The 15834-nt window shown below is 43.9% G+C and overlaps 1 protein-coding gene across 4 annotated transcripts in view; it reads right to left on the bottom strand.

The window, feature by feature from the left end:
- LOC147902058 (nuclear-pore anchor-like) overlaps positions 1-15834 on the bottom strand; it is a 194651-nt gene that overhangs the window by 73433 nt on the left and 105384 nt on the right. For 3 of the 4 annotated variants that reach the window (XR_015540999.1, XM_087374650.1, XM_087374652.1), the window contains exons 21-31: positions 14439-14541; positions 14212-14346; positions 13707-13805; positions 13549-13590; positions 13405-13458; positions 10993-11172; positions 8868-8915; positions 8577-8648; positions 7584-7667; positions 7409-7483; positions 7136-7320 (exon numbers count right to left, since the gene is read on the bottom strand). Coding sequence is in view for 3 of the 4 variants with exons in the window: in XM_087374650.1 (XP_087230776.1) it covers positions 7136-7320; positions 7409-7483; positions 7584-7667; positions 8577-8648; positions 8868-8915; positions 10993-11172; positions 13405-13458; positions 13549-13590; positions 13707-13805; positions 14212-14346; positions 14439-14541 (1077 nt within the window). In the remaining variant the exon portion in view is untranslated. The remainder of the gene's footprint in view (positions 1-7135; positions 7321-7408; positions 7484-7583; positions 7668-8576; positions 8649-8867; positions 8916-10992; positions 11173-13404; positions 13459-13548; positions 13591-13706; positions 13806-14211; positions 14347-14438; positions 14542-15834) is intronic. The other variant, XM_087374651.1, reaches the window with a different exon arrangement.

Raw genomic sequence — 15834 nt, 5'->3', positions numbered from 1 at the left:
AAAATGAACGGGCAATTGGCCAATCATGACGTCGCCCCCTCCCCCACTCGATGCTGATCACTCGTACTTAGCCTTTTGTATCTCTACCACTATGCCAGTCACAAAGAGGGTCCCCCCACGCCCACTCGTGTACATGTTCACTTTGATCATGCCTTGGACCCCATCTATGTGAGAAACTTGGCGAAGGGACTTCCAACCCTACTACTTGGAGATGTTGTAGAACTCGCCCACGCCTCAAACACCCTTGCCACAGTAGTCATGGACACCCTTGCCACAGTAGTCATAGACGTAGCCATCAGGTCTTTCCCCACGACTCAATCTGCACATGCCTCACTAGGGAAAATGCCACAGAATCCTTGGTATGATGATGAGTGCAGAGAGATGAGAGCTCACCTCACACGTGAGCGAGCCCTTGGCCACTTGACATCACCTGAGGCACAGCGGATCTCACGACGATTGACACGTCATAAGCAGCGGGCCTTCCTCACCCACAAAATGGACGAGGTGATCAATTCATTTCGAGGAGGGGATCCCACCATTGGTTGGGGGCTTCTATCGGAGGGGAAGCTACCTATACCCATCACAGACCCAGGTGTTTGGCACACTTATGCATGCTCTCTTTATGATGTCCCGATGCAGGTACCACCTGATATCCACTACGCCTAGGCCCACCACTTGCCACTTGTTCACTGCACAGAATGTGTGGGCTGCACTCAACCGGCTTCATAACCGAAGAGCACAGGACCATGAGGGGCTACAGACTGAGCATTTCGATCATGGACAGCAGGTTTTGGCTCCAGTATTAGCGCAGATGTTCAACTACGCCATATGTCACGGCTTCCCACCCTCATGGAGTACCACCACCATAGTACCGATACACAAGGCAGGTGACCCCATGGATACTAGGAACTATCGCACTCTCATGATTGGCCACACGCTGGTCAAGATCTATGGATCGATACTGGAGAGAGAGATCAGCAGCCATACAGAGGCACACGGGCATCATGCTCTAGGGCAGGCAAATTTTCAGAGATAGCACTCCACTCTGGACCACATCTTCACCCTGAGGACTATCATTGAGACAACGAGGTCGAGATGCCAAAAAGTCTACGCTTGTTTTGTAGACTTTCGGAAGGCCTTCGACACTGTCCTGCTATCCCACAGGATCAGGAGACTACAGGATATGCAAATTCCACAGGTTTTGATCTAGGGAGTGGTGAGCCTATATGAGTCCGTCAGAGGGAGAGTTCGTGTCCCAGGAGGCCTGTTAGACTGGGTTGAGAACACGATCAGAGTAAAGCAAGGATGCCCTCTCTCACCGACTCTCTTTGGGCTCTACATTGATGAGATTACATCTTTCATAGACCGTCTAGGAGGGGAGGGAGCACCACTAGCAGACTTGATGATACAGATTCTACATAGTCCTCCTGTCATCCTCGGCAGAGGGACTACAGAGACATCTAGATGCCCTAGAGGTGTTCTACAAAGAGAGAGAGCTGATGGTTAACCTTGGGAAGACCAAGATCATGATCTTCAACACCTCTTACACAGTGCTTCACCAGAGTCAGCCAATGGAGATTGTGCAGTCCTACACATACTTGGGTGGTGTTTTCACAAGGCCAGTTTTCACCATGACCCACGAAGCCAGAGCATGACTCACACAAGGGCATGGTGCTTTGGCCCGACTAGAGTAACAGTGCTTCCAGGCGCACTTCCAGGATCCACGGACGAAGTCTTGGCTTTTCAACACTCTAGTGAGGCCAACTGCCATGTATGCGGCACCTTTTTTGGGGGGTGATATTTCAGCAGCAAAATGGAGGATATTTGAGCGGCTAGAGGTGATTATGGGCTCTAGGATGATTCGGAGTAAGCCCTCGGTCCCCCATCAGATAGTACACGCAGAGTTTGCCATGACCCCTCTCCAAGTTGATGCCGTTTTTCAAACAATAACTTTCCTCCACAGAGTTTCGGACCTACCTTGCGAGAGACTTCCAAGGCTGGCACTAGAGTCCTCCATACGACTAGCAGAGAGTGGGGTAGGTACAGCATGGTTTGCACACATCACCGCATGGTTTGCCAGTCACGGCATTCAGATGGATCGAATTTCCCCATTTCATTATAGCATGGATGCACCGCCTGAGTTGATCCCACGGGATGAGATTAACCACCTCATACGGTTAGATCTCCTCAAGCTCCACACATCTCGCACTTGGGGGGGGGGGGGACACTAGGACTTCCCCACCAAGACCCAGCTCTACTATGACCACTTTCTGAGAGTATCGGAGGATGGGCTCATCATCAGACCTCGGTATCTCGAGGATAGAGGAGTCTCACACGCACTGAGCATTGCCATCAAACAGATACAGGTCTCGTCCCATCAGCTGAGGATCGAGACAGGGAGAGCTGCACGCATACCCATAGAGCAACGGACTTGCAAGTTGTGCACGATGGGGCCGGTCAAGACAAAGGAGCACTTTCTATGTGTCTGATCAACCTACTATGAGATCCGAGGGCGCTACCATTGCCTTTTTCAGGAGGGGTACGGCTTTGGCCCACTCTCACGATTGATCCACTTCCAGGACCAAGTCTGTATTGGGCTCCACCTGATGGAGATGCGACGACACAGGGAGACACTACTACGACATATCAGAGAGCAACAGGATGGGACCACCGCACCACAGGGTACTGAGGTAGACCGAGCACAGAGACAGGTCACGGATTTCTATGCACCCATCGGATCCAGAGATCAAGCAGACCACGCCCTCCACCACCACGAGAGACATCCCGACAGATGCAGATACGTGAGCTCTTTGCATCTCATCAGAGATGCCACCATGGAGCCTGGATATGTGGAGCCGATCCATGCACTTGGGACTCTAGCTCTGAGCACTTGATATTTTCATGCCACCATCATGCTATTTTGTACTATTATAGCATTTTAGTACTCAGCACGGGCCTTAGTGAACCCTCTGCCCTGGTCCACAGTGGTCTGTATGAGTCACAGGGCATGGATGGCCAGCATGAAACTTCAAAAGAACCATAAGAGCAAGATCATTTGCACAGGATGGGGGACAGATATAAGGAAGTAGTTCAGCAGATGGAATGTAGACTCATACATGCCACCCGCAAGAATTGATATCCAAGAGTTTCAGATGTCCCCACTGAGCACTCTACAGACTCAATGGCTAACAACAAAGAAGAGGGTGAAGCTGGAGTATTACCAAGATCACATCAACCCCACATGTTGGTCCACATATATGACAAAAGAGGCCCCTGCTCAGGCATACATCAGCACTTCCATCCCCTTGCTCTATCGCAGAAATATTGCTAGATTCCGGACTAGATCTCACATGCTTGCAATTGAGAAGGGAGCGTGGTTGAATCTTCCGCGACATGCCAGAATATGCAGATTTTGTGACTCTCAAACAGTGGAGACAGAGGCACATATAGCTCTGCAGTGTCCCAGTTATGCACACATTAGGGAGGACTACCAGAAGTTACTGGGAGACTCCACACAGTTAACATCAGTCCTTTCCATTGCCTCGCCGGCAGCATTAGGATCTTTTGTTACCCGCCTCTTTTTGTACCGTCAAGAACTTGAAAATTCTTGACCCCTCCACACCAGAGGAGACTTTTCTTGTACACCGTTCGGGTCCCATGGGTCGTTTTTGGCCCCCCGTGGACGATAATAATTTCTACTTCTACTTCTACTTCTCTCTCTCTCTCTCTCTCTCTCTCTCTCTCTCTCTCGATCCAGCATGGTACGCACGGGCACCCACATGGTTTGGTAGTCACGGCATTCGAATGGACAGACTTCACGCATTTCAGTACAGCAAGGATACACCACCCGAGGTGATCCCACGAGACGAGATCGACAGTATCATACGCTTGGACCTCCTCCAACTTCATACATCTAGGGCTTGGGGAAAAAAGAGCAGTTGCCACCAACATCCAGTTCTACCATAACCAATTCCTGAGGGTCTCGGAGTATGGTCTCGTTATCAGACCTCAATATCTCAAAGATAGGAGCATATCACATGCATTGAGGATCGCCATCGAGCAGTTGTGAGTCTCGTTACATCGAGGCAGGGAGAGCTGCAGGCCTACCCAGAGAGCAGAGGATCTACTGACTATTCCCGATGGGCGAGGTTGAGACAGAGGAGCACTTTCTATGTGTCTGCCCAGACTACTATGAGATCCGAGGGCGATATCACTGCCTCTTTCAGGAGGGACATGGCTTTGATCCGCTTACACGATTGATCTATTTTCCCAACCATGTTTGTGTTGGGCTCTATCTAATTGAGATGAGACGACACAGAGATATACCGATGCGATAAACCAAAGAGTAGCAGGAGGCGATGCCATAGATCACCGAGATCGTCGACCGAGCACAAACACGTTTTATTGACTTCTATGAATCTAAGTCAGCTACCGAGGAGACTGAGGGAGAGGAGCTTGATGAGATGAGAGCATCATCGATTTGCAGTGAGAATCACAACCACGATGCTACCAAACGAGAGGTGACCAAAGCACGCACGATGGAATTTCAGCCCCCCTCAGAGGAGACCACCAGGTACGAGGCGTCACCCTTGACATAGCCCATCAGATACAGAGATCCAGGAGACCACGCCCTCTGCCGCCTTGAGAGACAGCTCGACAAACACAGATACAAAGCTCTTCACATCCCATCAGAAAGCCACCAGGGTACCTGGATATATGGACCCTGTGCGTGTACTAGGAGCGTTAACTCTGAGTACCTAATACTATTTTGCTATTTTGCTATTCTACTTTTTTGCTCACTAGTTTAGCGCAAGGGCCTTAGTGAGCCCTTTGCTTTGACCCATAGCGGCTTGTATGAGTTCCTTTTGGTTTTGTACTTTGTCTCATAGACCCGTGAGGCCTCTTGCAGATGTTAATAAATCTTTCTTTCTTTCTCTCTCTCTCTGTGGAATTGGGAAATGAGAGAGTTTCTATACACTATAATGGTGCACACAATAATCCTCTATGGATGCCCAGCTTGGGCACCTGGGCTCTCTAGGATGTATCGGGAAAAGGCAGGAACTTTACACAAACGTTTCCTAATAGGGGAGTTAGGGGTAAAGGCACAAACACCCTACCCTATCCTATTGAGTGAAACGGTCACGCCTTTCAGTACAACATGCACCACCCAAGGTGATCCCATGAAATGAGATCGACCGTATCATACAGTTGGACCTCTCTCTCTCTCTCTCTCTCTCTCTCTCTCTCTCTCTCTCTCCTGATCCACTTCCAAAACCAGGTCTGTATTGGGCTATACCTGATGGAGATGCGGCAACACAGGGAGATCCTACTGCGATAGATCAGAGAGAAGCAAGAGATGACCATGCCACAGGTTACTGGGGCAGACCAGGGGATAGTGGAGTGGAGGAGATAGCTAATATGAGGACAGTATGGATCAAGGGAGAGAGCAGACATGGCACTATCGAGCGAGGAACATAGACCAACACGGAGGGGGACCAGAGCATGCACGATCGAGGTCCGACCTATCTCAGCTCTCCCCAAAGGAGATCGCCAGAGACGAGGGCATCACCCTTGACATATCACATGGGATCCAACGATCCAGGAGACCACGTCCTCCTCCATAGCACGAGACAGCTTGACAGATGCAGATACGGGATATCTTTACAGCACATCAGACAGTTACCACAGTGCCGGCTTTCGACTTTCGAGTCTCGACCTCATCTTACATTTGAGCTTATATTTGAGTTTCTTTGTTTGATCTTTTGAGCTCCGTACCTTAGCATAGCACTCAACAAAAGAGCCCTAGCGTATCCTTTGCTTTTGCTTCAGCCCCATGAGGCTTGTTTGAGCTATCTTTTTTCTAGTGTACTTTGTCCCATAGGCTCTCTCTCTCTCTCTCTCTCTCTTTCTTACATGAGATGACTCGCCACCGAGATACCTCTCTCCGAGCACGGCGACACGCGCAGCACACACAGCGTGAGGACACCCAGCGGCCATCACTGATTTCTTCCAGTCACAGGATACCTCTCCTCAGTCTAGCCGACGACGCGGACGTGAGCGAGAGCCAGAGCCACGACAGCTACGCCAGCGGACAGACTCACACATCCGGGTCCATGACATCTTGTCTCTGCTCTCTGCCCGTCCCACCGGGGTTACCGTTGCCCTCATCCACAGGGCCACCCGCCGCCCTCGGCGACCGAGCTCGACTAGGTCGCGTGACGTCAGAGGCCAATCATCTATCGCAGGGTTTTTTCCGGCCTCCCATTTGACGGCCCCTCTATGATTGGTCTCTGATGATCACCACCTGCACATATATATTGTATCTCCCCCCTCTGCCCCATTTTTTGGTGCCCCCCCCTTCTTTTTTGTATCATCTGGAGGTAGACACATATTTTTTGTATCAGGACTAGACACACCGTCCTTCATAACCTCTTTTTTGTAGAAACGGTTGGCTGGCCTGTTTTGAGACCGCCACCGTTATGCTCATTGTATCAATTATCTTTAGTCTCATAGACCTTCACGGTCTCCCGAAGACTTTAATAAACTTTCTTTCTTTCTTTCTTTCTCTCTCTCTCTCTCTCTATATATATATATATGTTGTACTTAGGACTTAGTACTACCATTCTGCATTTTTTGCATTTTGCATTGCTCATTTAGTAGCTCCACTACCACAGCTCGTTTGTACCACGTTTTTCACAGTCTCATAGACCCATCGGTCTTCCCAAGACTTTAATAATCTTTCTTTCTTTCTTTCTTTCTTTCTTTCTATACACACACACACACACACCCCTCTATCTACATGCATGCAGACGGACATAGTTATGTGCAGGTGCATATGTGTGGGGGGGAGGCAAGGGACACACACACACACCCCAAAAGAAAAATAACATACATAAAGAGAAAGAAAGAAAGAAAGATGTATTAACGTCCGCGGGAGGCCTTGTGGGCCTATGGGACAAAGAGCAACAAAAAGTAGACTCATAGGAGTGGAGCAAAGGGCGCGCTAGGCCCTTGTTGAGTACTAATCTATGCTAGCAAAATCATAATCAATAAATCAATCAATCACTATCATCAAGATTATCTACATTTAGGGGTTTATTGTAATACATACACATCATGAAACCAGGGGTCTCACCGTTTCAAGGATTCTGACTCGCGGAGTAATCGAATCTCCTCCTCAGCATGAGTTACAGCCCTATCACGATCTGCCTCTGCTGCCGCTAGAGCACTGTCCCTCTCAATTATGGTTTTCTCTAGGTCTGTAAGCCTCTGCCGCAAGGACGAAATCTCCATTTCCAAAGACTCTTTTGCTTTCCCTGCCTGTCAAGGATCATCTAATAGGTAAACCAGACCCAATGAAATTGTCATTTAAATCACAAACTTGTTAAGACATAGAGAAAAGGATTACTTCTTCCTTGAAACGGCTATGAGCCTGCTCCATCTGTATGAGCGCCTCTTCATTGATTTGAGCAAGTCGCTTGTACTGTAACACCCTCAAAACACATATGTGCCAATGAGTAAAGCTCTCAAAAATGCATTGAATTATACTTCCAAGAGTTGTGTACAATAAGACAATCACTTGCCTGTTCAGTATGGTTTCTAGATGCATCCAATTCCTCTCTTAGATGGTCAGCCTCATCTTTCAATTGTTCTAACAAAGAAACAGCCTACATAAAGAAACATTGTTAAGTGCAGTCATGCAAATTACGAATTCCTATCTAACACTTTCCCTCTGCCAATGATATATTACTTGACTTGTAAATATTAAATTGATCTACATAGCCACTTTTCTTTTACCCCAATCATATGTCACCTTCCCTCCAGTTCTGGCCATACTATGATATTAAGAATCAAAATTATCATACATAGAGATATCTTCCTAACACTTCAATATAATAAATTCTACAAGGTGAGCTTACTCAAAAAAGAAGTGAGGATAACAAAGAATGTAATAGAATCAAGGAGAATTGCAGGAGAGTATTTTTATGAGCTCACGGAACAATCAAAAGGACAAGTACTAGTTCGGTATAGAAGCTTGTAGAAGCAGTTTCAGAAGCTCATCGGCAAAACCTTTAAGTAGGGATGACAATGTTACGTTCCAAAAGGACTTAACCATAACCAAAGGTACACATATAGCCCACGCTGAGATTTGGGCTAGCAAATTCAGTTATAACTGGCGGTTAACGAAGTTCGTCTAACTAGGTCCATTAAAGTAGGACCGTCTTAAGGATGAGTACCTCAATTAGAAATGCCAACTAGCTAATGTCCTCATTGGTTGTGACAATCCCATCTTTTTTTTGTGTTGGTGAAACATTATTACATTGTATTAAAGATAACATATCTAGGGTATTCAACCTTCAAGGTCAATGAAATCTTAAGACCACGCGACAAAATTCATCATTCAAGGATTAACTTTAATTAGCGTACAGTTTATGTTTCTATTAAAACTTGAAAATCAACCATACAAATCAGCAATCCATAGCGTGCTAATCATGGGGAAAAGAAGATACAATTTGCAAATCGCACTAAATTCAAGGAGACATCCAAACAAAAGCACCAAAACTAGAAGCAAATACCTCAGCAGGAGGTTCGAGTACATTATCCTTGATATGTTGGCCAACTTCTCCTCTAGAGAGTGCCGCGATCTTCTAACCACATAGAAGCCCCCCACCAAAGCCAACATTGCAACAAAGAAAACCCAAGACATGTCAATCTACATTTCTTGTAACATGGAAAGCAAAGAGAAAAATTACTCTGAATTTCATAAAGTGTGCATTGTATTCATGATGAATACAAGTAAGCACCTTTCTCATCAATGCTCATCCCTAATATTAAAAATGGAAAGGGTAAGATCCTAATCGTATCACCTTTTCCTCGTCTTTCTTCAAACTTGCCTCTAGCTCTCTACATTGCACCTGCAAACAAACATTGCAATCAGCAAAATTACATTTTACAATATGTGCCCACAACGCACACCCAATAGTCGACTATTGCAAAGTAACATCCAAATACACAACACATCAAGCTACGATAGCTTTCCATGGCCAAGCATTGACCCCTTCTAAAGGCAAGTGCCTCAATGCTAGTGAATGGATGTCCAACAAACATGCACTTGCCCACACAGACTTACATATAAACATGAAAAAAAGTCAAAATTTGGAGTTGCATCTATAATCCTCAAGCGTTCATAGCACGCTCCACAAACTTATGATGCACGGCACTGATGTTTCAATAAAATAAAAAATAACCAAATCACCATGGTCATAGGGCTTCATACCAATTCATGTGTGACCCTTGCAATCAAGGCTAGAAAAAATGAGAAAAGAATGGAGGTAGACCACGAAAAGGAGCAAAATCTCCACAAAATAAGATACGGGGAGAGAGAGAGAGAGAGAGAGAGAGAGAGAGTTTATTGAAGTCTTCGGAAGACCGATGGGTCTATGAGACTTTGAAAAACCTGGTAAAAACGAGCTGTGGTGGTGGAGCTACTAAACGAGCATCCACACCGATGCAAATGCAAAAAATGCAGAATGGTAGTACTAAGTCTTGAGTACAACATAGTCATGCCGATTATCGACTATATATCAATCTCATCATCTCATCATCAAGAGAGAGAGAGAGAGAGAGAGAGAGAGAGAGAGAGAGCATTTATTCAAGCCTTCAAAAGACCGAAGGGTCTATGAGAGAGAAACGCAACACCACACAAGAGAGGGGATGCAATAAAGGAAATTGCAAGCCACATAGAACAAGAGTACACACACATCACCACAAAGACCGACCACTCCGCAGCAATTTCTAAGTATAAATTTTTGGTAAGGGGACTCTAAATTACTGCCATCAAGTAGACGACTGTTTGCACCATCAAGAGGACAAGTCATAAGATGCAACCATTTAAATAGCTCAGTCAACACCCACAGTTGCAAGGTTCATTGGCATAATCGTGAATGCGATCACATTTCACTTACGAGGGAACAAATTAGTAGACGCATTCAACAAGATCAAAAGTTCCATCCATTCATTCCTATGCATGGGCAGCCAACTTGTCACAAACTAACCATCCTAGGACCTAATGCATATGTGCATATTTTATTATATCCAATTGACCAATTTACAATGTTACAACCATAGGGTAATCGCCAGATTCCCTAGAATGATCCACTAGGATCTAATACAAATAATCATGTCATGACACCACCATAAGGACAAAGTGCTACTCAAACATGGCTCTATGGAGAAGATAATTTAGCAACCAAAGCAGATTCATTCTTCTGTCACAATTGACCATTCCACTATGACAAATTTTGTTTACCAAACACGCTAGTCAACGATCATAGGTACCGCAACTTATTGATGCTAGATGGTCTCATGCCTACATTAAAAGTGGCATTAGGTACATCCAAGGTGACCTAGAGTTCACTTATTAATGCTTACCCATTAGGCAATTGTCCTAACATTCTCGACAACACAAAATGGTTGAGACTGAGACTGAGAGCAACTCCATTCTTAGAGGCATCAAGCGTTTCTTACGCACGTCATATGCTAATGCATGTGAAACAGCTTCTACATATTCATTTCTAAATAGAGGTTGTCACTTTTTGCAGCATAGGAGTAGCAGCTAAGAACTCTTCATTTGCAGCTATTTGACCCTTGTATCCATCAGCCTATTTGGCAAATAAAAGATTAAAAAATACTACCTTTGATAGTTGTGGACAAGAGGCATGCATACATGCTAGAGAGATGAGGGACACAGAGAGAGAGAGAGAGAGAGAGAGAGAGATTTTCCACAGCCCATACAAAACAAGACGTGTAAGAAGCATGACAGAGTACATGGAGGCGAAACTGAAACGCGATCACACATCTACATGAGCTATAAGTCTCTATGATTTTCAACTACCTTTTAAAGTCTGACCATACATTAATACAAATATCTCCCAAACAAAACAACTGTGCCAATACACTGTAACGAGAACCTCCATTTTCAGAATGACGTACCTCGGCAACCTGTGCACGCGTCTCTGCCACTGAGACCTGTCGTAGCGCATCAGCAAGCTCTTTACTTATACCTTCAACTCGGTCCATCGCCTGCTTAAGGACTTGATCCCGTTCATTGGTGAGGTGCCGTATATGAGCTCGCTCTGAATCTAGCTCATGTTTCATCTCAACCCATTCTTTCTACAAAACCCCACAGGCACATTATGGACATTTCGTTTGCATACATACCATTCTAAAGATTTAATTTTCTAGCATATTGCCTTTCTAAGAAAGAAGCATGGTTTCTTTGTCTTCTTTATCAACAGAAACGACAGTATTGCATATCCCACTCTCGTAATTGTGCTGAAGAGTATTCTTTTATGCTTTGTGTTTCAACAATGAAAAAGAGCTGCCGCTTTGTCACGTAGATTCAAAAAACCAAACACGCCGATACCTCATAACAGCAGCCAAATTTATAAAACCAAAGCATGAACAAAGCACGCCTTTCAGACCCAACACCCTTAACCCAAACAAGAATAGGCAAATGCATATGATAAGAATAGACATAAGGCTTCAGCATAGCACAGGTTGCAAACAAAAACTACCAAACAATTAGTGTACACTACCCAGGTACTTAGACACTATCATTGTCATGCTCTCTAACCAAGGCAGATACTACATCCAGATCCGGGTGAGCCAGCTAGCTGTCTTCAAGCCACTGAATGAGTGCAATATGTCCACGCTAAAAGCCCATGGAGGCTGCTAATCCTCCTTGCTGTTGATCCTACACACAAGCTCTTTAGGCATTTTCGTAATTCATTTGATTGATGCATAATTCAACACTAGCTTTCTCTGTATGACTTCTTGTCCTCCTTTTTTATGCCCCAATCAGTGACACTATAAACCTTTCTTGGTCCAAAATTTAAGGTGTCTTTGATTTATTAAGTTAGCAGTTCCATGTGGCCACAGGCAGATGCCACAATTTGCAACAATAATAAAGCATATAGATACATTTTCTGTAGGTAAATTTGGTAAGAACGAAAATACTGAATCATAAGACCCTGCCATGAATCTCAGTCAAACTTAAAATCCAAGCTAATTGTGAAAATAAGAGAGGAAAAGAGAGGAGAGAAGGAAAAGAGAGGAGAGAAAGAAGAGATGGAGAGAAAGAGATAAATAAGAGGAGGGAAAAAGGAGGAAAGGAAAAGAGAGGAGAGAAAAGAGAAAGAAGATGAGGGAAAGAGGAGGAAAATAAAGAAGAGGGTACGAGGGTAAAAAAGAGAGAAGGAGGTGAAAAGAGAGGGGAAAGAGAGGAGGAAAGGAGAGGAAAAGAAAGGAGAGAAAGAGCAGAAAAGAAAGAAGAGGAAAAGAGAGGGGAGAAAGAGGGAAAAGAGAGAAAAAAAGAGAGAAAGAGAAGAAAAGAGAGGGGGGAAAGAAGAGGAGGGAAAGAGAAGGAAAGGAAAATAGAGGAGAGAAAGAGAGAAAGAAGATGAGGGAAAGAGGAGGAAAAGAAAGAAGAAGGAAAGAGAGAAAAAAGGAGAGAAAGAGGTGAAAAGAGAGGAAAAGAGGGAAAAGAGAGGAGGAAAAGAGAGAAAGAGAGGAAAAGAGAGGAGAGAAAGAGTGGAGAAGAATATAAGAGAGGGAAAGAGAGGAAAATAAAATAAGAGAGGAAGGAAAAGAGAGGAGAGAAAAAAGAGATGGAGAGAAAGAGATAAAGAAGAGGAGGGAAATAGGAGGAAAGGAAAAGAGAGGAGAGAAAGAAGATGAGGGAAAGAGGAGGAAAATAAAGAAGAGGGAAAGAGAGGAGAGAAGGAAAAGAGATGAGAGGAGGGAAAGAGAGAAAAAAAGAGAGAAAGAGAGGAAAAGAGAGGGCAGAAAGAGGGAAAAGAGAGGAGGGAAAGGGAGGAAAAGAGAGGAGGGAAAGGAAGGAAAAGAGAGGAGGAAAGAGAGGGAAAGAAAATAAGAGGCCTTTACCCGATGTGAAAGTGACTAGCGGTGGAAGGGAGGAAAAGAGAGGAGAGGGAAAAGAGGAAAAGAAAATAAGAAAGAGCACTCCACTATGTCCATGTAATCCTATCCTTGGAGGCTCATTAAACCTACAAAGGCCCAAGTAGTGATGCTGCACTATGAAAAACCTTCTGTAGTCTCCTATTGACATCCCTACAACTTGCAAACAAGAAATTTCCTTCTAAATCATGAAGCTGCCTGTAGTCAACTTCCATAGAGTCCGTCACAATTGGAGCTAGATTGCTTGCAGCTCTTCATACCAAAAGAATGCAAAAGACCTTATACGTGGCATTACTCAACAAAGTCTGTTTGTCACTCATGGAGGATAAACAGTTAAACCGTCCAAGAAAAAAAAAACAAATAAACACATTAAACCCAAAAGCTGGGGTAGTCACATCTACATGAATCATCTGTTGAAAGACAAACCTGCAAACGATTTGCTTCTTCCTCCAGTTTTTTCTTCTCTGCAGATCGCATACTCTACAAAATCATTAGATTCCAAATGCTGTTAGCTTTACAGTTTTGATTTTAAAGATTTAAAGAAAACGGACGTATAGACTTGAATTACACCTCTCGAGCTTCTTCCACTGTATGAATATTGTCCAATGTAGCCTGTGGAAAAAAAAACATTCATCAGCTTTTTCATTATTATATTGGACTAATGCAACAATTGAACAGGAGGTAACATATCAAGCACTTTTTTCCTGGCCATTCAGGCATCAAAATACCTGCAATCGGTGGACACGATCAGACAAAGATGAAAGTTCTTTAGAGGCCCTTTTCTCTGCATTTGAAATGAGCTCTTTCTCTCGTTCCAACACAGATGCCTGATACGGATTTCGAGGGGGAAGGATCAAATGGATAAATCACAGCACAAACCAACAAGTCCAATGTCACACATATGCAGTAGCTAGACAAGTTAAAACAAGCATACACCATCTGCAATAAGGGATCCAGCTTCATACATGGATCCCATTTCTTAAACAACAACAAAACCTGCTAAGAAGATGTTTTCAATGATTCCAAAATGTACAATTCAAAATGGCAAAACAGCACAGTGGTCATATTTCCATCTTTAAAACCTATAATAAATTGAAATTTTTTCATTACACATTCAAGGGAGCAATGTAAAAGTGGCAGCTTAGACTTCAGAACATATAATCGCATATTGACAATAGAGCCTCTAGCATGTTGTGGAAAGAAAGACCCCACTAACTCTGTAAGTGCAAATACCTCTATTGAAAGCCTTCTAGATTTCTCTTCAATAGCTTGAATATACTCAGAGTTCTCTCGAAACCGTCGCTGATAATCTGTTATCATTTGAGAAAACTCCACATTTCTTGCGAGAACCCCATCCATCTCTTTTCTCTGTTTTAAGAAGGAAAGTAAGCTTCAGATAACTCCAAATCCAATGCTTCGCTCTAAATAGCTTGAGTTCTTGAAGGAAAATCAAGACAGACCTGATTTTCACACTCCTTAATTATTGTCTGCAATTGTTCCCTTGCATATGTAGCTTCCACAGCCAAACGATCTCTCTCTGATCGAGCAGCATTGACATCTTTCCTGCATGAATGTGAAAAAATATTATATTGGTGAAAAATCACAAACTGCACTTGTCCAATATACAAGTGATTTCAGCAGCACCTTCAAGATGTGCAAAGGCAGTTTTCAACACAGTACCATAGCTAGAAATAAAAGGGAATTACATATGTAACAATTTTTTGCAGACAAGACGAGGGGCAGAAGCTACATGAGTGGGAGCGAGGTGATAAAGATGCCACAGGCAGAATTGACAGATATCCTTCTAGATTTCTATTTGAGAACCCAAATATATGCATGAGGGAAGATCACTTGAGAGTCAAAGTTTACAGGTCAAGGTTGCAATCATGACCATCTCCATCTGAACAGCTTGATATCAAATTTCAAGGTACTCGTAGCAAGCAAGAAGATGAAGTAAATTCAACTCTTTTATCCATAGAGCTGAATAGAATGCTTCTGTGTCAAGAACAATGCTAACAGAATTTGGCAGCAGGGTGGCAAAGATGAACATGCATTTGTTTCCGGAAACAAGTGGAGAAGAAGGCCATAGCTGGCAACCAGAGATGGTTTAGTATAGTTAAACATGTCCCACAAATTTCTTTATTCAATAAAGATGGTTCCCCAAATGGTAGCGTGTTCAAACTAACATCCAAGGTCAATAAAGATGGTTCAGCAAAGTTAAATGAGCACCACAACTTCTTCATTCAATAAAGATTGTTCCAATGGCAGCAAGCATTACTCAAGACAAAAGCACTTCATGCCAATGTCATAATGCCTGGTCCTAGCGGTTTGGCAAGATGCATTATTGGTAGAAAGAATACAAACAGGCAGAAGCAAAGGCAAGAAATAATGGGCACGATGCCAAAGAGAAGGCCAATGACTTTAATCAACGTCAAAGACTGTGAAAGTACAAAGTCGGATATATTAATGAGAGCATTACAAAGAGAGCAAAGACATACAGAGCAACAAGCAACCAGACAGAGCCTTGTGTACAACTACCCCACCTTATCTGGATATATAATAGGGTAAGGATCAATTTTAGAGTTTGGGTTTGGGTTTGGCTTTCCGTTTGGGTTTGGTTAAATTTGGGTTCACATACTAATCTGAAATTAGCTATAACCACAATTAATCTATATTACCCAGGTCACATAGGAAATATACAGCAAGATGCAATTATTTCTAATCTCCCCCCCCCCCGCCTCTTCAATGCTGAATTAGAATGGAACCAGCCCTTGATGAGATCTAAAGTATTGAAACTTGATGTCGGGCGGTCCAATCCTCTAATCTCCTTAACATAAGGTTAACTACCTCCTTCCA

The sequence above is a fragment of the Dipteris shenzhenensis genome, chromosome 5 (genome assembly GCF_047967505.1).
Source record: "Dipteris shenzhenensis isolate YYH24624 ecotype China chromosome 5, Dip_SZ_1.0, whole genome shotgun sequence".
In the NCBI taxonomy this organism is placed as follows: Eukaryota; Viridiplantae; Streptophyta; class Polypodiopsida; order Gleicheniales; family Dipteridaceae; genus Dipteris; species Dipteris shenzhenensis.
The sequence above is the reverse complement of the archived record's forward strand: the minus strand, read 5'-3'. Positions and strand labels throughout refer to the sequence as shown.